Raw genomic sequence first — 24,759 nt, 5'->3', positions numbered from 1 at the left:
GCCTGTTCCACTCTCTTTTTACAGATGATGCTAGTGGACCCTCTGACTGTAGGTGAGGAGTCTGGGCTAGCTGAAGGGGTTCTAGAAGCATTCCCTAAAACTTCCTTTTGTTAGTCTTGAAGAAAAGACCCACCTAGTTAATGCTCTATGTAACAGTTTGATGGCATTTTGAAACGTGCTTGGAAACTGTATATCCTAAGTAGGTGGCTTTTGTGGGTCACCTTTTTCCCAGATTTTCTGGTACATAGCATGCATTGCTCCCCAGCCAGCTAATTAAGTCTTGGAAACTTGTCTGATGCTTTCAGTTTCAAGGATTCATAGCTAAAGTAATATTTCCTATTTTCAATATTGTTTCTAGTCATGAAAGGTGAACATTTCTGTGGTAAATCTTTAGAAAGACTGCACTGATGCAGAGAAATATGGCATGCCACAGAATTGTGGTGTATTTGATGCCTTAAACAGCTGGAACAAGGGCTAGACAGAGTTAAGGGGAATGAAAGGATATTTATTGAAGGGCCTTCAAAGGCCTCACACTGGCAAGTACCAGAGCCACAGCTTTGGCTCTGCCTGGATGGGATAAGCTCTTGCAGTAGTGAGATCATTCTGAAATCTTCAATGTGTGTTTCTGTGGAGCTTTATTTGTAATTACTGGTAAATGAAGTGGCCTTGGGAACTGAGAAATGCTGGCATTGAGAGTGTGTGGGATGGAGGTGGCCAGGTTCTCAACTGTGGTTCCTGAATTCTGGTACTAGGTTGAGAAGAAAATGGTGCAACTTTCCAAGACCCATTAATGTGCTTTGGTACTTTTGGGGTTTCCATGTCTATAAGTTGATGGTTTTTACTCCAACTCCCTTAATCCATCTGACTCTCTCTGGGTGGCTTGCTGAACAGTAGGAAGGGAGCCTTCCATGGAAAAGTTCATTCTGACTGTAATAAGCAAGTTTTGGCTATTTTTTTAAATCTTGATTTTACTGCTCAAGCCTTTCTTCAAAGGAAGGAAACTAAATTGTTTTGGCTCCACAGGAGCCTGACTTCAGGTTTTGTGTTTGCTGAGTTAACCCTAATACACAGTAAGATTTTAAACTGATGTCGAGGAGGCTTCATTTGCAAGAGGCTCCAGACGTGCGTATCTCTGAGCTGGGGGTAGAATAGAGCTGGGCCAGGCTTTGAAAGCTTATCTTCTGTTACTAGTGCCACCTCCTGGGCTTGATTACAGCTCATCATAGCCACCTCCTTTCCTTGGATGTTGGTGTTGATGACATTGTTTCTGCTTGGCGTGACAGAAAATGTAACAGTCTGTGCCATGCAGGTCAGCTCAGTTGGGCTGAGCAGGACAAGAGTAAATTCCTTCTCTTCTCCCCACAGTACTTTCCATCCCACAGCTTCAGAGGCAAAGCAAGGACTTGGCTGAGTGTATCAGCTGAGCAATGCAAATCAAAGGCAGATGGGGGGAGAAAATTTATATGCTGCTATAACAATAAAACTGTAACCATAAAACAGTTCTATCGAAATTAGGGAAAGATGGTGTGCTCTTGCTTACAAGTGCTTCTAGCTGTTGATGTGGGTACTGAAATTTGTAGTGCTGGGTAAAGGAGATACAGCTTAGCCCTATTATAAAGCCGTCTTTAAATTGACTTTCCTTGTTCCAGTAAATTCAAAGCACTATCAGGATTAATGTGGCACCTGCAGCAAGGTGCCAAGTGCTTCTTCAGGCCTTGCAGCATCTACACCAGTGTTGGTTTGCTGGCACACGAGCCCAAGGCCCCTGGGCTCCCCAGGGAAGCTGCGTGGGGCTCTGGGCAGCGCCCGGTCTGATGCTGCAGGGCTGCCCTCCGTGCTTGTGTTGAGTAAGGGATGGATTTTTATGTGCACACACCACCCCCCATTGTCATCTTCATACTTGAAGTTTGTGATTGCATATTTGGATCAAGCTATAGCTGTTAAATAATTAGAACTAGAGCATTCCCATCTATTTCTGCACTTCAGGTTTCCAGCTATTGTACCTTCAAAATACTGTCTGACTGGGTCAGCCAGGCAGACCAGACTAACAGCGTGCATTTCCATAGTGCACCAGTCACACTTTTTACTGAATGTGGAGGACAAGACAGAATAAGGCTGTCTTTTAAGTGGGCAGCCCAGGCTTCATCACTGAAGTGTAAAGAGTGTGAGATCTAGGGCTCCAGCAGCTGAGGGAAGAGTTGAGCTTGGGGCTAAACTGCATGGGAAAGGAGTTTGGATTTCTGGGGCAGGAACTCATCTGCTGCAGAAGGGATCAGTCCTGCCTGTTCCTTCGGTGTCTGGATATCAGGCTGCCTGGAGGGCTCAGGTCACACAGGACAAGATGCTTTGCACCAAAGCATCTCCCCCAAAACGATGCTACTGTCACTGTGAGTTCTACTGCTCTCATGGAGCTTGTAAGGAAAGTCTTGGCATACTCATACAAAGAAGGAGGGGGGAAAGGAGGTAAGAAAGAGGGTCTCACAGAAACCTGGAGTCTTTTTTTATCTTCAGGATATGGAAACTGGTTGTCAGCAAATGCTATGGATTTACCTGCTTTAACTGCTTTGGAAATAGCTACAAGAAGTCTGTGCATGTGTGTGTTATTAACAAACTTAATTAGAATCTGTCATTGGTAATGTTACTGACATTGTAGCATTTCCTAACTCTGTCCTAGGCTTCAATCATCTATTCTAGAATTAGGAATTACTCCTCAAAGGGCAGGTGTCTGTGTCCAGGGTGCAAAGGGTACACTGGAATTTGTATACTATTGCTTTGACTCTAGACAAGCATTAAGTTTCAGGAGGATGTTTTTATAGGTAAGTTAAGAGTTGTGATGCTCTGTGTAACAGCAAGGAGAAGGCACGATAGAATCTGTGGATGCTCGGTGCTTATCTGTGAGCAGTTTTCTCTTGTTCAAAAGCTCCCGAAAGTGGATGGAGCACTCCACTGAGATAACAGTGAGTTACAGTGCATGGTGGGGTTCTTCTCTAAAGCAGATCGCGGTGCAGACGGGCTGCAGGGCAGAAGGTACAAAGCTCCCGGGCGGGTGACAACCTCTCGCAGGTCGCACGCTCCAGGGGAGCCGGGGCCGGGCGCAGCCGCCGCCCGCCCGCTCTCCCGGCGGGGGGAGCCCGCTGGAGGGCGCCCGGCCCGCGCCCGCCGCCCCCGCCGCGGGCAGCGCCGCTACCGGCACCGGCACCGGAGCGGGGCCGCCCCGCCAGCACCCTGCGCTCCGGAGTGGCTCTCGCAGCGCCCCGCCTGTGCAGCACGGCCGGGACCCCGAGGGGCGCGGGGTCCGCGGGCGGGGATGGGGCCGGGGGGAGCGGTCCCCGCGGGGGGCCGGGCATCGGGGGTGGGATCTGCTCCGCGTAATCCCCCATGGGGGGCGGCGGGCCGCGCTCGGAGCATCCCCCCTTCCCCAGCGCGGGGGGAGGCGGCGGGGGAGCCGCCACCCCCCGCTTCCTCCGTTTAAGACCCGGGCTGGCGGGGCGAGCGCAGGAGAGCGGCCGCTCCGCAGCTCCGGCCCCACGCCCGCGGCGCGCACGGGGCGGCGCTGGATGCGCCGGCGGCGGGAGGCGGGCGGCAGCCGAGCGGGACCCCGCGCAGCGGCGCGGAGCGCGGCGCGATGAGCGCGGGCAGCGGCAGCGGCGCCGCCGGCGCGGCGGGCACCGCCACCTCCGCGCTGTGCCTGCTGCTCTCGCTCACCGCCGTGGCCGTGTGCCTGCTGCTGGGCGCCAAGACGGCGGAGCTGCAGGGCCGGCTGGCCGCGCTGGAGGAGCGGGGCGCCGCCGGCCACGGGCCGCTGCTGGACGCGCTGCAGCCCCGCGTGGAGCAGCTGTTCCGCGAGGTGAGTGCGAGGCGGCGCGGGCGGCTCCGCGGCCCCGCGGGCGGGCGCGCTGGACCGGCCGCTCCGCAGCGCGGCGACAGGATGGGGAAGGCGCTCCGGCCCCGCTCCGCCGCGGGGTTCGCTCCATGTGTCACCGGCTTCTCATCCTCTGTGAAAAAACTTACTCCCTTCTACCAAACTTTGCCCTTTTTGCTGCCGTTCCCATGAATCAGGCGTAAGGCGAGGCGTGGCAGAGCCCACCTTGATTAGAAGAGAAAACGCCCCAGGTGAAGGGCCGGCAGTCGAAGGTTAGAGGACATGCGACTTTCCCCCTTATTCTATTCACTGACGCAGGTAACCCGAGTACTTTAACTATTTGTCTTGGGATTTAATGGACCATAATTTCCTTGTTAGAAATTATGAATATGATTCCCTCTATCTGGGCTCTCTGTCACAGAGTATTGTGGTCTGGCCGTGCAGAACTGATTTACGGCAGGCAGAGGAGACCCGCCACTTGTTACTTCACTTTCAGTCCTGGGGTTTTCTGAAATTATTCAATAAATATTTCTGTGCTGAACAATTCCGCCTACTTGGAGAGCTATTATCCACACTGATGCCCTTCTCAGTGCCTAACTGAACCAAATCTCTGGGAGAAGTTACACTTTACCCCAGGGTTATCTTTTTCCCGATTCTGGTGTTTAGGTTTGGGGCTTTTTACAGGAAAGGGGGATGTGAAGGGCTCCATCACTCATAGGAAATGCTTGAAGATCCCAGTGTTGGTTTGCTGGATTTGTATAAACAGTAGTTCATGAAGTTCAGCAAGATTCAACACGGCTTGTGGGGCTGCTGGAGGGCACCCCTGAGTGATCAGTTCTGACATCTGGGGAAGGTTTTACACTGGGATTTTATTAATGGCCTGACTGCGGTGCAAAACATGCATTAAAATCATGACAGCCACGAAACCTAAATCATGCAAAAATGTGTTTGTATGTGGAGCTCTGTGAAAGCTCTGGGGCTGTGAGCAGGGATGGAGGCAGTGCTGGGGCCATGGGGAGACAATTCCTCATGCTGAGTGTTGCTGTTGGAGTTAGGGTGAGGGTATTGCTGGCACCACCACTGCATGTCCTTTTGCCTGGAAACTTGGTTGCATTGAAGTGCCTCGATAAAAGTGAAATGTTAAAATATTTTTGTGAAAGCCCTGAATACCAGACCAGAGGGGTGCCTGTGAGGCGTAGTCATAGCCTCTAGTAAATGTCTGTTCTCCAGGCAGGAATTAGCCTGCCGGTTGTGGCAGTGGTTCTGTTCCAATTACCCCAATAAATGTGCTTAGCAATGGGAATGGTTTCTGTGGCACTGCCTAAGATCATGTGCAACCTCTTGCTGAGATTTAGTTAAGTGTGGAAAGCTTGTTTTGTACTGGGAATGCTCAGATGGAGTTTGTGCAGGGGAAAAGAAAGCAAAACCACATAATTGGGTTTCTAATGGAAGAGTGAGCTTGTTGAAACATTTAGTACGACCGAACTTTTGTCAATGCTAAAGCAAATTTTGAATCAAGAAACAAATTCGAGGAATGCATAGTAGTAATTGCACTATCTATTAATGGTCATTTTAAACAAACCTCTGAATTTATGGTAAAGTTTAAGAAAGTGTTTCTTGCCCAAACTCTGTTACATAAGACTGCTCGCTTGTCAAAAAACTGCTGCCCTTTCTGTGCTTGAGAGTTTCTGGAGAGCGAGAGAGTATTTCCATCATCATGAACATCATGCCTGGGGTCAGTTTTTCTGTTAAATTCTGTGTTGGCCCTCCTTTGAAGTTTACCACAGTATTTCAGAAGTGAAACCAAAGCTCCATACGCTCTCTGTGCATGACCCAGCATCCTTTGTTCTCTGCCACGACCCAAAAAGCTTTACTCCATGTACCAATGGAGGGGTTTGCTGGCATAATTTATGGCAGAGCTGTGTATAGAGAGCAGCAAATACAACACCAACACACTGACTCTGTTCCTTTTAGTGCTGTTTAAATGTTTGCCAAGTAAAAGAGGATAGGAAATAATAAAGGAAGGGTAAGTGTGTAGTTAAGGTAATGAAAGCCAATTTGGACAACAAGGATTTAGTTTCTGGCTCTGTGACAGGCATCTGTGTAACTCTGGAGAAATTGCTGATTTGACTGTGGCAGGACCTTGCCCTTCCCTTGGCTTGTCCCATTAGTGGGACGTGCTGCAGGCTCCTGCTTTGATGCCCTCTGAAACATTGCCAACAGCACGGTCCAGACGTGGCAGCATCTCCACTTGCTCTGTGTCAAAAGCCCCAACTCCAAGTGTGTCGTTTTCACACTGGAGGGAAAATATTAACAGGAGGATTATAGAAACATCCAGTTGTTGTAAACAGAGCTGGACCATTTTGTTCACAAAGGATTTATTGTCCGCAGTGTCCAGATTAATCAGTTTCATGACAAGAACAATTCAATGGGAGAACAGAGGACTCGGTCCAGGATTCAGATCTCCTCTGCTGTTCCCAGTGATGCCTACTGAACTAAAAATGCGGGAGAGCTTGTTTTCATTTCCTCGAGCATCTTCATCATCCAAATTACTTTAAAAGTAAACAGATAGAACTTGAGCAATTCTGTAACATTTAGACTGCAGGTGGCTGTCAGAAAAATCTCCTTAGATTTTTTTTCTTGCCACATTTTCTCAAGGAAAGTGTATGTTTTGCAGAAGGCAGCTGGATCGTTCTGGTATTTATACTACCCTTAGGACAGCTTCTCTGTCAGGTGCTATGAAACCATCTTGATATTTTCAGGACCTCTTAGTGTCACATCCAAGCAGACAGAGGAAGCATAGGAGTTCAATGACAGATAAAACTATTTAATCCTCAGAATAAAAAGAAAACAACCTAATTTGCAGGTAGCCTAATTCCTGAATAGTCCACAGTGTTCAAATATTTGAAAAAGGACTGGGTCATCAGTTGTACAATATCAAGTCTTAACACCCTAACCTGAATAAGTACTTCGAATTTTTTGTCTTTGAAATGTAGGGACTCCAGTTATCAGATTATTGGTTTGTCTTTTGGCAAGTACTTTAGGTAGGACAGGGCATTCCTGGAGGACTGAGAGAGTGAAGATTGTGGGTGAAGATGAGCTGTTCCTACCCTTGCTGGGCTGTCCCAGGCAGGGAGTATGCTGAGCTAATGTAATGTACCTGTCATCAGGCTCATTAACTTGGGCTTGGCAGTGGGCTAAATGCAGGCACGAACAGTCTTCTTGGCTTAGGGAGCAGCCAGAGTGTGCACACATCTGCCTGCAATATGCCACGTAGACACTCCTCTAGTTTTGTGAATTTTTATGTGTTCTAGTTATCCCATTGATGAGTTTTCACTTTGGGGATGGAAACACTGGGCTTTGGGTAGGCCTGAAGGCTGGTGAGCACTCCAGTCTTGACTGCCCTTTACCTCATCCCTTTGCTAAAGAAACCTCTAATACATCACAGAACATGAATTTTAAGTACAAAATCAACCAAATCAAGTCAAGTTTGAACATGGGACTTGTAAAGGAGCTCAGGATGAATCTTGCCAATGGAGCTTTGTACAAGGGACTTTGGGATGTGCAGGAGGAGAGTCTGCCTTCTCCCTTGATGGCTGTAGGCCACCACTTGCTCAGAAACATTTAATATTTATGTGCTACTGTAGCATGGGGCATTATCCAAGGAGGCTGAATGCCACAGGATGAAACCATTACCCCTCCCTGGAAGGAAGCTGGATGGTTTGGATGTTGGCATGTGTGCACAGTCCGTGTTTAGGTATAATGTACTCTCTAAAGAGCTGTTTTCATTCCCTCTCCAAACAGAAACTCGGCGAAGGACTCGCGAAGCTGCGGACGGCACGAGAGGCCCCCCCAGACTGCGTGTGCCCCCCAGGTAGGTGCCAGGTACCAGCACAGCCCGGGGCCACCCACCCTCTGCACCAGCCACTGAGCTCCTCCTCTCCTGTTTTACATGATCCTCTCCAAGGAGGAAAATGTGTTTAGAAGTGTTTTTCCCGAGCCGAAGCACTCCAGTGTCTCCCAGTGCCTTTCTTTGGCCTGTTTACAGATCAAGGAGTTTGAGGTTTGGACAAAAGCGACGTTTGGCTATAAGAATAAAAGAGCGAAGAACTTGACTGGGTTGTGAGCCCTGGGTGTTGGGCCAAAACAATTTAGAAGTAGTAACAAAATCACTGGGGCTTAATGCAAGTGTGATAATTAAAAGCTGCAGCCTCTCTGTCTTTTCGGAGAGCAGGATTTCTGTTGCTGTAGGAAAGCTGTCACCGATTGTTTAAATTTCCTCCCAGAGTTTAATGAACTTCTAAAACTGTCAAAACTTCCTGTTCTGCTGTGGAAGTGCATGCTCCTTGGAAACAATAAACAGATTAGTTTGTAAAGGAACCTCATTTATAGAAATGTTCTGTGAAGTGCTCTGCTGTCACACTGAAGGGTGCGAGTAGCTTTGAGCTGGGGAACTTCCAGCCTTTATTTTCTTTTTTCTTTTCACAAAAGTAGTGAAAGATGGGTGAAAGATGTGCAGTGCTTTGATGCAGGAGAATTCACAGGTGCGTTACAAGGGCTTCCAGGCATCAGAGAGTTCCATTCTAGTTTTAAAGAAAATAAACAAACAGTAAATGCTACATGGGGATGGCGGAGTAGGCAACGCAGCAGGGTCAATTTTCCCTGCCACCCTGGATACGAATCCTACCAAAACACACAGTGTTAGTCCATACTCACAGGACAAAAAAAAAAAAAAAAAAAAGCTTTTTTCCCCTGTGAAATTATGTTTAATCTCAGAAACATTTCACTAATGATGGTCATAAATGTACTCACTGCTTTTCTGGTGGAAGGCTCCCTGTGTGCCTCACTGCCTGGTAACAAAACCCACCAGCTGAGAAACAAATCCTGCTTATTTTCACCTCTTTGCAAAGTTGGTCAAATCAGATTTCTCTCTTATGATGCACAGACCCAACAAGTCCACCAACCCCATGGGACTCTGTGGCTGTGTCTTTCTCTGGTCTGGGCAAACAGGGCACTGCTGGTGTGCTTAAGTGGTCAAGAGGCTTTTCCTTTGCTCTGCGGAAAGCGATTGGGATTGAAGAGGCTTCTTTTGTCCAGGAAAGTCCCAATTCTGTTCCGGGTCACTGGGTTGCTGGTTGCTGTGTTTGGGAGATGGGGGAAGAGAGGAAGGGGAAGGTTTTCCCACGTGCTGCTGAAATGCTCGTTACAGTCATTAGTAACAAACAAAGTAATTTGTGAGCTGAGGGAAGGAGAAGTGATCTCCTGGTGGGTAGGAAATGTCCCATCGGTGGCTGCTCCTGGCCACCACTGCAGGGAGCTGACTTGGGGATGTGCTGCTGGACTGTCCTGAAGCCTTTTGGCTGTTTTTGAGCAAATCAAAGACATCTTCAGCTGTGTTTCATTCTTTTTCTCTTTCACCTGAAGAAGGCTGAATTGCCTTCTGCTCTGTAGTTGAAGAGCTTGGTCTGGAAATATCTGAGAGGTTGTGGCCCTCACTGGCATTCGCTGCTGAGCTGCACTGGGTTGCAAACCAACAGCTAAGCTTCAATTTGCCTCTGCACTGAAAAAGCAGCCCCCGGTGAAAGGAAAATTTCCTTGTGGAGGGGATGGGGAGATGCTGCCAGCCCTACTCCTGCTTCCCATGGGCAGCTGGTGGGTATCCTGAACACCTGGGCTGGGCGGCTTTCCTCTGCCAATAACCCTGCTAAGCTTAAGAATTCCTCATTACGACTGGATTTAAAGCCAGCTAGCGAGAGAGAGAGCGGCAGATGGGGATGCTCTCTGCCTTGCCATGCAGGCGTGCTCCCTCCCTCGGTGCTCCTTTGGAAACACGGGACCTGCTGCCCCACCGAGCCACCCGTGGGCAGCGGCAGGAGCGAGCACAGGCTCAGAGCTGGCCGTGCCAGCTGGGCTTGTTTTAAGCAAGCCCTGATTTTTCCTAGAAATGAACCAATTTGGGGTTTGTTTGGATTTGAGGGGGTGGGGGTTGTTTTTAGGGCACTGTTTTGATACAATTGACTTGCTACACATTCAAAGCAGTTTGGAACAAGATGACAACGATCCACTTAAAAGTTAAATGAGGGTCAAGTTATTCTAACTACAGTGAAATCCTAAATCACTGCTTGTAAAACAAAGACAAAAGACAAACACCCTTCCCTCTCAGAAAAACCTCCAACCCAAACGGACCCATTCTGTGCTTTGTGCTCCATAGGAAGTCACCTATTTGGCTATAGGGCACAGCTGGTTGGCTTCTAGGATGGGACCCTCGGGGCTTTTGGCGGCTGCGGGGCCGGCAGGGGCCGCTGGCCGGCAGAGGGGGCCCGGCCGTTTCGCCAGGGCCACGGAGAGATCGCGATCGTCAAAAGAAATCATGGAAGGATTCTTTTAAAATCATCTAGTCCAGCTGCCCTGCAGTAAGCAGGGACATCTCCAGCTAGATCAGCTTTCTCGGAGCCCTATCCAACCTGACCTTGGAAGTAATAACAATTTGGAAAAAAAAAAAAAAGATAATTAAGAGAATATATTTTTAAAAGCTTAAAAAAATAACATTTCTGTCTCTAATGCTAAGCGTGCTGCAAAAAGTTGCCTCTGCAGTTGCTCTCAGCATCTGTGTACTGCTTTGAGTTGACTTGTTTTGCTTTATTCATTCAACCAAGGCGATGCGGGGGAGGATGACAACAACTTTGTGTCACTTTGAGTCCTTTGTGGTTTGGACATTTTTGTGGCTGAGGGAGAGGAGAGCATCCTTGGGGGGGTTGAGGCAGCTGGACTGAGTGTGGGTCGGGCTCGGGAACGCTGTGACAGGCTGGTGACCCCACTCTGGGGCCAAACATGGCCTTTGAGTCCCCTCAGCTATTTGGGACGGGGCGGCAGCGGTTGGATGCTGCGGGCGCTGGGCAGGGCCAGGACAGGCTGTCCCCATATGTTGTCTTGCAGGGAAACAGCAGCTTAATACTTGTGTTATTGTCATTCCCTAAGCCATGCCTGTAATACTTTGAAGAGAGGCCCCTGGTCCCCCTGTGTTCAGCCTGTTTCTCTGGTGGGATCCTCACAAAGCCTTTGCTGCAGGATGAAACGCAGCAGGTGCAGGAGCACTGGCATATATGGCATTTGGGACAGCCTGCTGATGAGCACTGGGAGGTGGGTTGAAGGCAAGACTAAAACTTCACACTGGTAAACAATTTGTTTACCAGTTGTGTGGGCTTTGGCTGCCTTCTCACATCTATGCTTTTAAGGATTATAGGATTATTTTTTAATTTTCCCACCTTGTACTTTTAACAGTCTTTGAAAACCTCAGGTGCAAAAGGCTCTCGTTAAAGGTGGTATTTGCAGTGCCAAAAGTCTTCAAGCTCTGTGAGAATAGGTCCCTCGAGAGCTCAAGGTGCTGGATGCACTGTGCTAGAGCCTGAGAGCAAATGTTTCCTTAAATCCAGTAAAAAAAAAAGCTTAAACCAGCCCCAATCCTCAGAGCATGCCTTGCCCGGCAGCCAGTCCTTGCTGAATTGTGGACTGAGGGTGTGAAGAGCTCCAGCTCTGCTGGCTGTTTTGCACTGCATATTTCTACATATGCATTGTGTTTCCATGTGCCTTTTTATTTAACAGTACCTCTGGAGCCTTAACTCCAAATTTCCTGGCCGTTGGATGATGAATATCCCTGTTTCATCTTGAATTCACGCTGAGACGGTGTCATATGCTTTTGAACGTATGGATATATTACAAAACAGCGTTAAATGTTCAGTGTAGTAATCTGATGTTCCAGCTAATATGTGACAAATATTTCCCAATAATGGCTTGGCAGCAGCAGGAGTGCAGTGGTGCTGCAGCCGGCAGGACAGCGGATTGCTCCATTTCCCTGCAATTCAAACCATGTGTACTGGGGGAAAATGAGCATTTCAAACCCTCTCCACCTCTGCAGACTCAGCAGCTCCAGAGGGTCTCTTGGTTAGATTATTTATAAAATTTAAAAATGTTTTATTATTACTTTTTGAATATTTACCCTAACTTTATACCCAGGGATCAGCGTTCTCCAGTGTGTCCTGGGAGGCTGGTGTGGCACTTTTTGTGATTTCCACTGACTTGAAATATCTGCCTGATTTTTGGTGGTGTAAATGTTGCCTTCAAGCATCACTTACTATCTACCTTCTCCCCGTGTTGTCTCCCCAGGTAATTAGCACAACAGAATTTCCCTAATTGCTGGAGATCAAGGGGGAGAGGGCTCTTCTGGCTTTGTAGTCCTGACAAATGGCAGATGTTTTCCAGGAGGCCAAATGGGATGCACCCAGCTCTGCTAATTCTGGCTCTTTGTTTTGTTCTCTCCACGATAGCAGCTCTGTTATTGCATCTTCAGGATCTGGGCCTGTAGTGCCACATTTCTGAGTCCTTCAGGGTATTTCAATAGATACTGAAAAATATCCCATATAAGCAAGTATCAGTTTTTTCCTTCTTAAATTAGCAGCGATCTCTGCTCTTCTGAGTTGCTTTGCTTGTAATGACCTTAAACCTCTGAGGTATTCCTTACACTTACCTCAAGATACCCTTTTCTGCTTACTGAAGCCATGAAAACTCAGTATTTTTCTGTAATTTCTATGATATAGAGTGAGACAAAGAGCTTTACAAAATATTCAAGTTTTAAGATGAGTTCTGAATCCCCCTTTGGCTCAGTTTTCTGTACCCTGCCAGTCGCTTCACTTCAGCAGGGTTTGCTTTCTCCATCTGCCTTTGCCCGTGGGAAGCTGGGACATTGGAATTATGGATTAGTGTAAACAGGATTTTTTTTGGTACTAAACGTACAAATGCAATCAGAATTCTCCCCTGCACAGAAAAGGCTGTGCCAGGATTTTAAAAAATGAGCCACAAGCCAAGTGTTAAAGCATCTAAATAACAAAGAACAACCGGCTGGGAAGGACTTCTGGCAAATGGTGCCATTTAAATGCAGGCACTTTCTGTTTCACATGTTTTCAAATCTTACTCCTTCAAAAGTCCAATCTGCAGACCTTAGCAACTTTTGGAATAATGCTCTTTGAGCATAGAAATGACTGCTGGCTAGCTTCCATCAGCTCCTTCCTGGCGACCATTCCCCAGTCCCTTTTGGATATTTGTGGAAGGCCCCAAGGACATCTGGAGCTGTGTCTGCATGCCACATGTGCAGGAGCTGCCAGTTCCTTCTCCCGGGAGCTACCTGGGATGGGCACTGACACCCTCCATCACCTAACTGCTGGAAAGCAGCTGCCACAGAGTGATGGGTCCCCACCTCATCCTTGGGGCCTCAAAGCTTTGGCTTCAGGATTCTTTGCTGATGGAAACCTTTAGGTCAGGGGTTGTTTTCTTGAATGGTTGCAATAGATGGAAATAAATGGAGGAGAGGGAGTCTTGCTTGGTTTGGCATCTCCTCCCATCCATGTGGGTGCCAGCCAGAAACAGGGAAAGGAGCCAAAAATCCTGGCAAGAGGAATGACTTTCTGGTGGTCCTGTGGGTGGCTGTGTGCTCTGAGGGGGTTGCTGGAGTGGTGGCAGCAGCCAGGTGTGTCATGGAAGTGTCAGGGGGGCTCTGCTCACGATTTTGGCACTGTTCCACGCCCTGCTGAGGAGCTCGTGGTGGTGGTGCTGGGGGGACCAGGAGGTGACAGCCAGGTGTGCAGCAGAGGGGAGGCTTGAGTCTGGAAATTTGGGGACCGCTCTCAAAGTGAGTTCCCCCCGTGTGCTGGCGTGTGAGGGATGGCACGTCCTCTGTTCCACACCCAACCAAACAGCACCGGCCCGGATCAGCTGCTGTGTCAGCCAGCAGTGACATTTAACGTCCTACCGAGGTGACTTTAAATGCTGGATGTGGTCAGGGCTTTCTGAGGCAGGAAATAGCACAGTATCAGTGTTATTCCCAGAGCTGACGGCGCCTCTGACACAGAGGCAGAGCATGAGCTAAAAGGCAGTCTGGCCTCAAAACCACTGTCGCAGGGAAATGGGCCGGAGGCATCTTCCAGGGAGGCTGAGGCAGGATTTATCCTGGTGGTGCTTGGTGCAGCCCCAGCATTTTAACACCAAGGCCTGGAGCAGCCCTCCAGCAACATTTGCCTTTAGACCACTTCAGCAAAAAATAATTAAAACTGGTGACATCAGTAGGAGAAGGCTTTGAAAATTTATTTTTTCTAAGTCTGCCAAAGTTATTTTGAGTGTAATGAAAACTACAAAAATAAACCTGATGACCATGTCCTCCGCAAGAGGCTCTGTGTAACTTTATCTTTGTCTCGACATATGAAGTCATTTAGCCAGGCACAGATATTTTTTTGCTGCCAACCCCTTCAGTGCTGCCTTCCAGAGAGAGACTCTGGAGCAGGTTGGTTCATTGTTCATGGACTGACTCACCTGGGAAGTACCCGTTAGTTTCCAGTTGTTTTCCTCCTCTTTCTTGTTCAAATGCTGGATCAATGTCACACAAGCGAGCAATGACTTGGCTGTGCAGAGCTGATTATTGAAAATAGACAGTGCTGGCATGGTACCTGCTGTACCTCCATCCCTCCTCATCAAGTCAGTAGTGCTGTCACCTCCTGTCCACCCGGGGTGTAACAGGGTGGGAATGTTTCTCACCCCAGTGGGCCTTAGGTTGAGTTTTTCAGTCATGCAGTGTTGATAGAAGCAGGTTTTAGCACAGAAATTATTTTGGGACAGTGAGCTATCACTGATGTACTCCTGAAGCAAGAGCCACCTTATTTCTCTGGTACAAGAAGCTCCAGACTGACATTTCATGACTTGCATTGGCCAAATACTCTCTGCACAGGAACCACTATCACCTGTGCCTGTGGCTGGGGGCATGTAGGTGACAGCAATCAAAACCAAACTCGAGCAGAAGGGCTGTATAAAAGTTTTTAATCTGCTCTCACTGCACTGGGTGGGTGCCACATCATTCAGCAACAGGTACCATTAATCAACCTTCCTTCTGGCCAGCCCAAAGGCTGGACAAATAGCCCCATCTGCCTCACCAGCTTCTTCCCTTGGCTTCCCTCTTGAGAAATCCTAGACTATCTATAAAACTGGTGTCTCCTGATATCCATGACCAGAAACACTTCTCTTCCCCGGTGCTGTTTGTTTGTTCCTGCTTTGTTGCTCCAAGACATGGTCATTTGTTTGACTTTGGAGGCTGCAGGGGCAGTAGGTGCAGTGCCCTTTAAAGGATCCAAATATAACTCCATCACTCCTGACACTCAATAAAGGCTGCAGCAGCGAAGGGCTGAGTGGTACTTAGCTGCCAGCTGGGGTCAAAACATGAGCAAATCTATCAGTAGCTTTTTTTGGTTATTTTACGGACTTCTGGGTTAGACAGTCCCTTTCAGCACTTCTCAAATAGTTTTCTTGAAGGAGTGTTCTGAGCTCCAGCCCCTGAACAATGCTGTCTTCGCATCACAAATGTGCTCATGCTTTGACCACCACATTGTATGGGAGGGAGGAAGGTGAACTGGAGAGTGACTCCCGTAGTTGGCTGTAGCTGAGAGTCCTAACAGGATTTTAAGCAAGTAATTATGTTGCAACAGTTGCTCACTGAGAAGTGTGGCTTGCCTGGATTACAGAGGCCAGGGTGTGAATCCAAATACCAGCCACAAGCGTGGATCACTTACCCTTCCACTACCACCCAAACCAACACAAGCCAAGCACTTGTCATACCAGCTGTGATCATACTTAAGACTCCAGGTGTTATTTCAGACAGAAAACAGAGAGAGATCAAGAAACTTTTGTCTGTTTCCTTTATTGCAGTAGCTGTCTGTCTAGATCAGCAGTGAAATTACTTATCGAGTCTGATACACAGAGCACCCGGACCTTGCTCCAGGGGAGGGTGCTGTGACCCCAGCAGGTTTGTCCCCACATGTGCTAGGGGAGAGGCAGTTCTGACACTGTGTGATGGGATACTCCCGCACCTTGTTTTTCATGAAGCCAAGCTGGCTGTAGAAAATTACTGAATAACTATTTTAAAAGCAGCCAGAGTGAAGAATTTGGCCACAGGTTTGTCCATCCATGGTTGTGAGAAGCCTGGAAACAGCAATGCTGCAGTGGTGTCCCTAGGTCCCTTGGTGCTGGGTGGGGTGGCAGGGATGCACGTGGTGGCTGTACCTGGCTGGAGTTGGTGCTGGATGTTCAGGACCCATGGAGTAAACTCAAGGTACACCCAAGTGAGTGACAGGTCCTCTTGGTGATGCACTGCAAGGAGAAGCAGCTTGAGGAGACAGATCTAGTTGCTGATCTTTTTTGCATTGCACCTGTCCTACCATGACAAAGTAGACTGTGAAAAGGCTGGATTTCTTTCTGCTTTTCTAAATGGGACCCAGGAGGCAGCAACTCTTGTCACTTCCCAGCATGAGCCCAGGGTAATCCCACCCAGCATCCAGCCTGGGGGGAGCAAGGGTCTCAGCAGGCTGTGCCTTCCCACCCAGCATGGACTGGTGGCTATGAGCACTTGGGTTAATGCAGCTTTACAGGACACACTCATGTGGTTAATGACCTAATTAAGCCTCCACCTGTTCTTTGTTGTCACCATCAGCCTGTTTTATCATGTGGCAGAAGAGGTACTGGTGCCAGGATGCCCTGAACACATGGCTTTGGCAGCCTGTGCAGCACAATGTGCTTCTTGGGTTTCATCCCTGCGGCAGATGGAACGAGCTCGTGGCCTTGTGTGGGAGTGAGGCACAGAGTGCTGGAAATGCAGGAATGACAGATTCTCCACTGTACCCCTGCCCTCAGCATGTGCTTGTTTGTTTTTTAAAATGTGACCATGTGGGGCAAGAAGGAGAAAAAGCTGCATGTGCTGGAGGAATTGAGTGTAGCCAGAGGACTGACAGAAGACGGTTATGGAGAGCCCACCCCACTGCCTTGAATGCTGATTTGGTGGCAGGAATTCACTTTTTTCCTACAAATTTGAGCTGGGGATGTGTTTGTGAAAGACCTCTCATTTATCTTGTACTCCATACAGAATCTTGGTTGGGGTAGGGATGTGGGGTTGTGTTGGTTGCAGTTGAAGCTGTTGTTCATGTTTCTGGCTCACTTTTGAATTGGGTCCATTTATGTAACTACATATTGAAGGCATTAAAAGAACTTGGCTTCTGCTGAATGGGGGCTGCCCTTGATGGTTTATTTTTTCACAATGGTTGCAATCATGGCAAGACATGAAGGCCAAGAAAAGCCAGTCTTTACCTGAGGCTGGTTGTGTGACACAGATTACTTTTTAACCCACTTGAGCAACCCTATGGCAAAGAGCCACTGACCTGGGGACTTTGTTCACCTGGAGGTTCCCTTCAGTGCAAGTTTCCTGGGACATTTATGTCAAGAAAGCTCCGGTGATGGATTTGGCTCCAGCCCATGTGTGATGTTTCCTGTACATTGCAAGAAATTCCATGTTTCTCCCTTTGTTTCTGGCTCTCAGTGGCACAGCTGTGGATGTTGGCTGTACAAGCAGCAGAGAGAGGCCATGTGCCCCTGGGTGGACCTATTAAATCCTGTGCACCACATGAAAATTTTACCCTTCATGTCCTAGGCTCTTGGGTGGCTTCCCAGCAAGGGTGACATGCTGGAAAGAGAAGTATTCACAAAGAAAAATTAAATGAGTTTGATGATGTTCCTGACCATCTGTGTGTTCGTTGTCAGACTTCTAAAAAATACTGGTAGAGATGAGATCTGTCAATGCAGTACATCTGGAAATGTTTCTTTCTGGCTTGAGTTTGTCTGGGTTTTCTCCCCATTTTGTGCTGTCTCTGGGCTGTCCCCATTTGTGCTATTCCAGCCCACTCGGTGCAGGAGGATTGAGCAGGTTTGTGCTGCTTCACTGCTCAGAGACATTGAAGAACTTGGAGGAGATGTCAAACAGATTTTTCTTTTTCTTTTTTTTTTTTTTTTTTTTTCTTTTCCCCCAGCAGATCTGTCTGGAGGATGAGAACAGTTGGTATTGATATGATCTGCTTCATATTTTGGGAAGTCTTGGCAGTAACTACTACCAAATAATGATGCTTCTGGGGCCCTATTGTGCAAACATTTAAATATGTTCAACCGTGTTGCGCAGAAGCCCTGTCAAGAGACTAACATGCCGTCCCAGAGGGACTCGAGGGCATGGCTGATGGCAAAAATGGGCCTTGATAGGGAATTTGGAATATATGTTCCCATTTCTTAAAAGAAATCCTGGCTTTTTGGCTACTGGCAGCTGCTGGTGGCTTGCCTGAAGGCTGCTGGTTATTTATGGGAGGTGGATTAGATGGGAAGCACGCTGTTGCTGCAGGATGGGGTGCTGTTGGTGGGGGCAATGCTGCTCATCTGTGCCACGGGTGCAGGGACTTCTTGTGTTCATTTGCTTCTTTCAATTTTTCGCCTAAACTTTGCATACTAAACCACAGCTTGTCCACCTCATTACTGGGGTGATCACTGCACGTGGGTCTGCCCCATCCCTCATCCTGGCAAGGCGTGCTGGGGAAAGGCAGTGATGCCCTGAACCTGGCCAGAAGTTGCACATGCTTTTCTTTTCTTCTGCATTTTCTATTTTTTTGTTTTATTTTTTGAACCTATCGACTTTGTAGATCAGGACTGTATAAAAGTGGGTTTTTTAAATTCCAAAGATATGGTTAAATTCCCCAAGAAGCTCTGTTCAACTCCACTTGGGAGCTTATGCAGACCAGTTGACTTTAAGGATAAAAGCAGTGTATTTGAGCTCCTCGAGGGTTGCTTTAATGTCAATTAAGCCAGACTTCAAGGAGCTCTGCTTCATTTTCAGAGTGACAAGGTTCCCAGTCTTTAAACCATTTCTTCACACAGACGTGAGGTCAGAGTGCATCGGTGCCTCGCAGCATCCCCGGTGCCGGGACAGGGGGGCTGTGCTGGAGATGATCAGACACACGAGCTCTGCTCTGTGTGGAGCAGCAGCAGCACAGCCACCCCCCCTGCTCTGGTTCCCTTTGGTTGTGGTGGCACAAAGACACATTCAGGCCCTTTGATAAAAGCCAGGCTTGGCTGCTTTTACAAACACAAACAAAACAAAACCGAAAAACAGCAGAGGAGAGGGGGCTGGGTTTTATTAAAGTGGGGCTTGGGATTTAGCAACAAAAGAAAACCCGAACCTCCACTTCTTTCTGAATTAACAAGGGAGTCTGAAGTTGGAAGCACCCTTCTCCATCTCTCCCACCCTGTCAGGTCAGTGGACATTTCCAGACCCCTCCCTGGGAACATTTCTTCCTCTTCAGCCCTACGGTGGTATTTATAAGGAAGAAGGAGTTTTATAGAAATACATCTCTCTCCCCCCCCCCCCCCCCCCGCCATATATATCCCTTCCCATATAGAATCCCATGAATATTTATATTTAATGCTTGTTAAGTGGCAAAGCAAAATGCAGTGAAAACCAACAAGTGACAAACACATTCCTTCTCCTAGGTAACTAAATGCCCACCCTCTCTTACTGGGGTTTATTCTGGGCTTTGCTGATTGCAGATTTTATCTCCTCTTTGCTCCAGACTGGCCCTGACTGCCAGCTCAGTGCTGAGAGCTCATCCCCAGGGGATTCCACTGGTGGGAATGGGTGAAATTAGGTGGGTTCATCCTGGTTTGGTTTAAAATGGCAATTATGTGTTGCTTGAACCCAACCATTTGTTGAACTGTTTTGCTTTTAAATGTATTTAATACCTCATTTTGGAAGTTTTTCTTGCTGTAGTTGGGGGTTCCTTACAGCTGTTGCACTGCTGTGTGTCTATGTTCCATTACTGCCCTGAATTCCAGCCCCTCTATAGAGTGAATTCACTGCTGGCAGGAATTCCCCTGTGCAGAGCCACCCTAATGAACTGGTGATGTCAAACCCTGCTCTGATGCCCTGAGGAGATTGGCCTTTGCCACCAAATGCTGAAAATGTTTCTTTTTTACTGGGTATAAAACTGTGCAGTGAAGGCAGAAGGAACACACACATTGAAGTTGTGTCACTTGAGATGTGACAGCTCATCTGAGAGGCCCTGGCACAGGCTGCCCAGAGCTGTGGCTGCCCCATCCCTGGAAGTGTCCAAAGCCAGGTTGGACAGGGCTTGGAGCAACCTGGGATAGTGGAAGGTGTCCCTGCCCACAGCTGAGGTTTGGCGCAAGATGAGTTTTAGGCTCTCTTCCAACCCAAACTGTTCTGTGATTCTACAAAATCTCTTCTTTGCTGGGTTCCCTCAGGGAGGTTGTTCCTGGCACTGCAGCTTCGAGAGGCTGAAACTCTAACAATGAACCTGTAGTGGCAGATTCTACCCTCAGTCACATCCCCTGTGCCCCCAGGCATGACCCCAAAAACTGGCCTCTGCCTCGCTGCTGAGGAGCCAGGAAGGATATCAGGAACATCTCTCCCTGTTCTGAATATCTTAGGGATGGGAACAGAAAAGGCAGCAGGGCTGTTCCCCTGATTTTGCCGAGGGTCAGGCTCTCTGTCTGTACAGACACAGCCTGGCAAGAATCAGAGCTGCCAGGTGCCCTCGCAGGTAACTGGGCACAGCTGCTGCTCCTGGTGCACCACCCAGCACAGCTGTGTCTGTGGGGGCTGCTCCCCTTCCCTGCAGCCTGCCTCGGGGGCTGCTCTGAGCCTGTTCCCTGAGCCTTGTGGGGTGCCTGGCAGAGTGCATGGGGCTCCAGCCTGGGGGATGCAGCTCAGAGCTCTCTGTGGCTGAGGTGAGTCTGGTGTCCTTCACTCTTTCTCAGTTCTCTGCAAGGTGCAGCAAAGGAACAATTTGGAAGGATGTTTACTCTGCTGTGAGCTGGGATTGCTGGTCAGCCTGGTGATGAGAGCTATGTGCAGGTGACTTGAAATCATCAGAATCCCCTTGCCTTTTGAGCTGCTGGGCAGGGATTAAGGTGTACTGGGGTGAAGCAGACAAGCAGAGGTGTGTGTGCATTTATGCACATGTTGTGTCAGGTCTGCCTGGGAGTGGCTGCTGAGGCAGCCTGGGTGCCCTCTCCAGAAGTCCTTTATGATTTTGCTGTTGGAGATGTGGGGCTGTAGCAGAACTCTCTGTGCAGTCTTTGTTGCAGGAGGTGATAGAATGCTCCAGGGGGGCTTTTGATCTGACCAGGGGCACAAGTGTGTAATTTTAAAGTTGGTTTTAACTCATCTGCCCTGGAACTGGGTGTCTGCTTGACTGTGCTGTGACTGGTGAACGTGAGAAACGTGCACCTTAAGGAGAAATCCTGTGCAGAAGGGTGAAGTGGCCCAGCTTCAAGATGTTAAACCACAGGATGCTTTGACCACAGGTCCTCACCTTTCCAGCTGTTATTTTTAGTGCTTTCCTTGCATAAAGTGCTGCTTTTACAAACAGACTGTGCAGCTACCCCAGTGCAATTGAGGCGTGGTGGGGAGCAGGGGCTGAGCCGGGGTGCTGGCCCTGGTGAGACACCAGCATGGGGTTGTGTGAGAATGGCAGGTGACATACTGGGATGTAATCCCAAAAAGGTGACTCCTAGAGATGAAAAGATTCATCAGGCAGTGGGGGCAAGGTTAATAATGACACTAATTGGCTTCTGTCTGTAGGAGTCTTTGCAGCTCAGTTCTGTGACTGCACTATTGTCTTTAGTGCTTTTTTCCTGTGGTGTTTGCTTGGTTTTTTTTGGTTTTTTTGGTTTTTTTTTTTTATTTTTTTTTTATTTCTATGGAATGCCTCTGTTGGAGGAGGGTAGAGGCAGACCTTTATGGATGAAGGAAACATTTTCTTGGGTAGGTGGTACATAATGCAAAATGAGAGGAACCCCAAAATTCCTCCAAGCAAGCCCTGATTTGAAGAGGCATCTCACTCTGCTCTGGGCAGTGACTGCTGATGGCTCTGCTGCTCAGCCACACTGAGAAGCACGAGCTGGTGGCTCTTGGTGGAGCTGGGGGATGCTGAGGTCGCTGCTGATGGGCCCCAGCTTTTGTGGGGTTGGTGCCAAATTCTGCTTTTAGATCTCAGTGCTTGGTAGAATTTAGCAATAGCCTGGCTTAATGTGAAATGGGGCCCTGGATTTGAGGCATTCATCTCTGCTGCTTGGGGCTGTGCCCTTGCCAAGGAGCCACCAACAGCCTGAGGAGAGGGGGCAGCTGTGATACAGCCTTCAGCTGGGGGGTGGAGAAGAATCCCTCTCATCAAGGCCACTGACTGAGGCTGTTTTCTCTCTTAGGACTCCCTGATAGCACCTGGGATGCTGAATAATAATGCCTGTTACAGGCAATTTGTCCTTATCTGATAGCCTGAAGTGCAAAAGCTGGAAGGAGGAAGATGAAGGGACAGAGGCTTAGTCCAGGACCAGAGGGTCTGATTTCCCTCTCCCAACTGCCAGCATTTTGATGGGGAGCCAGGAATGCTGTGGGCTGTGAAATGTTTTTGTTTCACTTCATCGGGTTTGTGCAGCCAAGTCCTAATCGAGGCTGTCATTTCCAGAGAGGGGAAATGGGAGGTCTGTGTTTGGAACACCTCTGTGGGACTGTAGCAGGGGAGGGGTCCTGCCTGGCAGTTTTAAGAGCTAACCTTTACTTGATGTTTGAGGAGGTTGTTGTTGTTGTTGTTTGGTTTGGCTTTGTTTTCTTTCTTAAAAAGTTTTTTTTAAGCAACACCGAATTGCTGTTTAGAGTCTAAGTGGTATAAAACAGGGCTGAGCTGAAGCCAAGCATCACACACAGCTCTGATCAGCTGGAGAGCCGCAGCCACAACTTGCTCCTCTCAGCTCAGCCAGGTAAAAACACATCAGTGATTCACATCCTGTCTGCATCTTTCTTAGGGACCAGCCTAGAATATCAACATCACTAATATGTTATCATTTAAGTCTCTAATTTCTGTTCACATGCAACTCTTCAGCTCTCATCTGTGAATAATTCATTGGAAATTCGGAATAGCAAACTGACTTTATTTGTTTGCAGATATTCTTGGAGGAGCCCTCCTTGGTTTACTTGTCTTCCTTACCAGTTTATGTATCTTGACATGTCATTTCCTTCATGGTCTTCCCCCCCTCCCAAAATGATTTGCATATGAATAATTAAAAACAAAAGGAGGCAAATCCCTATCATAAATGTCTTTCACATTGGGTTAGACACAATTTTGGGGAAAGATGACTGCTGTAGCCTGTAATTGAAACATCACAAACAACATACCTGTGCAGGAAAGGGAGCCTGCTCCTCTCAGCTCCTGCCTTGCTTCCATCTCATTCTCTCTTGCTCAGTGCTCTGCTGCCCTTTGTTGAATCCTCTCTTAAAGAGCAGGAGGGAGCCATGATGATTAAATTAGACAGGAATACGTATTTTTGCAGCAGCCTACTTGAGGACATTAATTTAGTCATCAAGCCCATCCTCCTCCCACAGCCTTCAGTGCAGTCCCTGCCTGCTGAGCCTTTACCCGACACTGCTGAGTGAACCCCTGGACTCTCTGCTGTATGCAACGAGACTGTTGTAATTTTAAGGTAGTTCTTAAAACGAATGTTAGTCAAAGTCCTTGTGCTGCAGTCAGTCCCAATTCTAGTTTTTGTTGGTCAGTATTATTTTGGTTAATGTTAACAGATTTCTTTTCTCTTTATTATGATTGAAAGGTTTTTATTAGGACATAGAGATTTTTATTAGGCTCACATATGCATTGATTTGCCCAATGTTCCAAACAGATCATCCAGAAGATGATCATATTTCCTGCAGGTGGTTTAACTGTAGATTCTGTAGTGTTGTGGTACCACTCCTGAAATAGATTGACCTTTCAGTTTCAGTTCTGCTCAATTCTGCCAAAATTACTTCCTCCTTACTCTGGTTCCCATTATCAAATTGCAAAGCCATTAGTTCTAGTTCTTGGTAAGGATGCTGCTGTCCAAATCTGGCCTTCACTAAGGCTGAGTGGAACTCGTGATTATTTACTCAGCCCGAGGCAAAGTACCGGGAAAATGAGATACAGGGTTGGATTGAACAAGTCCCATCAGTAAGAAATTAGTGTATTTTTTTAATTATTTTGATTTTATTTGAACTACAGCAATGTGTGCTTGAGAGCTTGGTATGTGGTGCCCACAGAGACAAAGACAAGGCAGCCTGTGAACCCTCTTCAAGGAGCTGCAGTGGTGCTGGCTGTCACTGGTTGTCCTTTTGGGGGGCTGGAAGGCATCTGCTGTGTCCCTGTCCAGTGTGAGGACAGCAATGATTTGCTTTTCAGGAGGAAATAGATTGATTTAATTTGGTAGAAATTGAGGTGTGGGAAATAGATGTTTCTTTTGGGTTTCCCCCCCTAGAGTTACTGGATAAAAATTCTACTTGAAAATGTAGAAGTTTTATTTCAAACATTGACATAAGCAAAATTTCTTGGGCTTGAGTTCATCACTCCCCTACTCTTGCTTCGTACAAACACAGCCAAAATGAATAAGTGGTCCTGCAGGAACCCAGCCTGCTCCTGTGCTCTGGACTCTTCTGGCCTTGCAGGTCACTGAGTCCCAGCACTGGAGCAGAGGTGCTGCTGCTGTGACCAGCATTGCACATCCTCTGGAGCTCATAGAAGAGCCTGTGGAAACCATGATCCTGCTGGGATCTAAGGTGTCCCTGTGACTGATTGATTGATTTTAAAAAACCAAATATACAACCCACAAAACAACCCTCTCCCCCAGTCCCACCCTTGAGCATTCACTTTCTTTGGCTCTGAATGCGTTATCCTGGTGCTGTCAGCATCCTGCTGCAAGTCTGCAGGCTGCAGTGCAGAGCTGCAAAATGAGGGTGGGAACCTGCTGCACTGAACAGCTGAACTTGTTTCTTTTGTGTGGCAATAGCTCTTATCTAAAATTGCTCCTGAGAGTTCAAGAAACAGAGTCCTGTGATCCAAATGTGATCCAAGGGTGAGTGAGCACAAGAGTGACAGAGCACTTCTCCAGCTGATGTCAGACCCTAGACACCAGACTTCCTGCAGGTATTCCCCTCCTGAATCCAAATTTCTCAC

General features: G+C 48.0%; 1 protein-coding gene across 1 annotated transcript in view; it reads left to right on the top strand.

Moving 5' to 3' along the window:
- The first annotated feature begins 3,342 nt into the window (after nt 1-3,342).
- COL23A1 (collagen type XXIII alpha 1 chain) overlaps nt 3,343-24,759 on the top strand; it is a 178,211-nt gene continuing 156,794 nt past the window's right edge. The window contains exons 1-2 of the mRNA XM_068205849.1: nt 3,343-3,847; nt 7,667-7,736. Of these exons, the coding sequence (XP_068061950.1) occupies nt 3,626-3,847; nt 7,667-7,736 (292 nt within the window). The 5' untranslated portion in view covers nt 3,343-3,625. The remainder of the gene's footprint in view (nt 3,848-7,666; nt 7,737-24,759) is intronic.

This window comes from Anomalospiza imberbis, chromosome 15 (assembly GCF_031753505.1).
Source record: "Anomalospiza imberbis isolate Cuckoo-Finch-1a 21T00152 chromosome 15, ASM3175350v1, whole genome shotgun sequence".
NCBI lineage: Eukaryota > Metazoa > Chordata > Aves > Passeriformes > Viduidae > Anomalospiza > Anomalospiza imberbis.
This window is presented reverse-complemented; position numbering and strand designations above follow the sequence as displayed.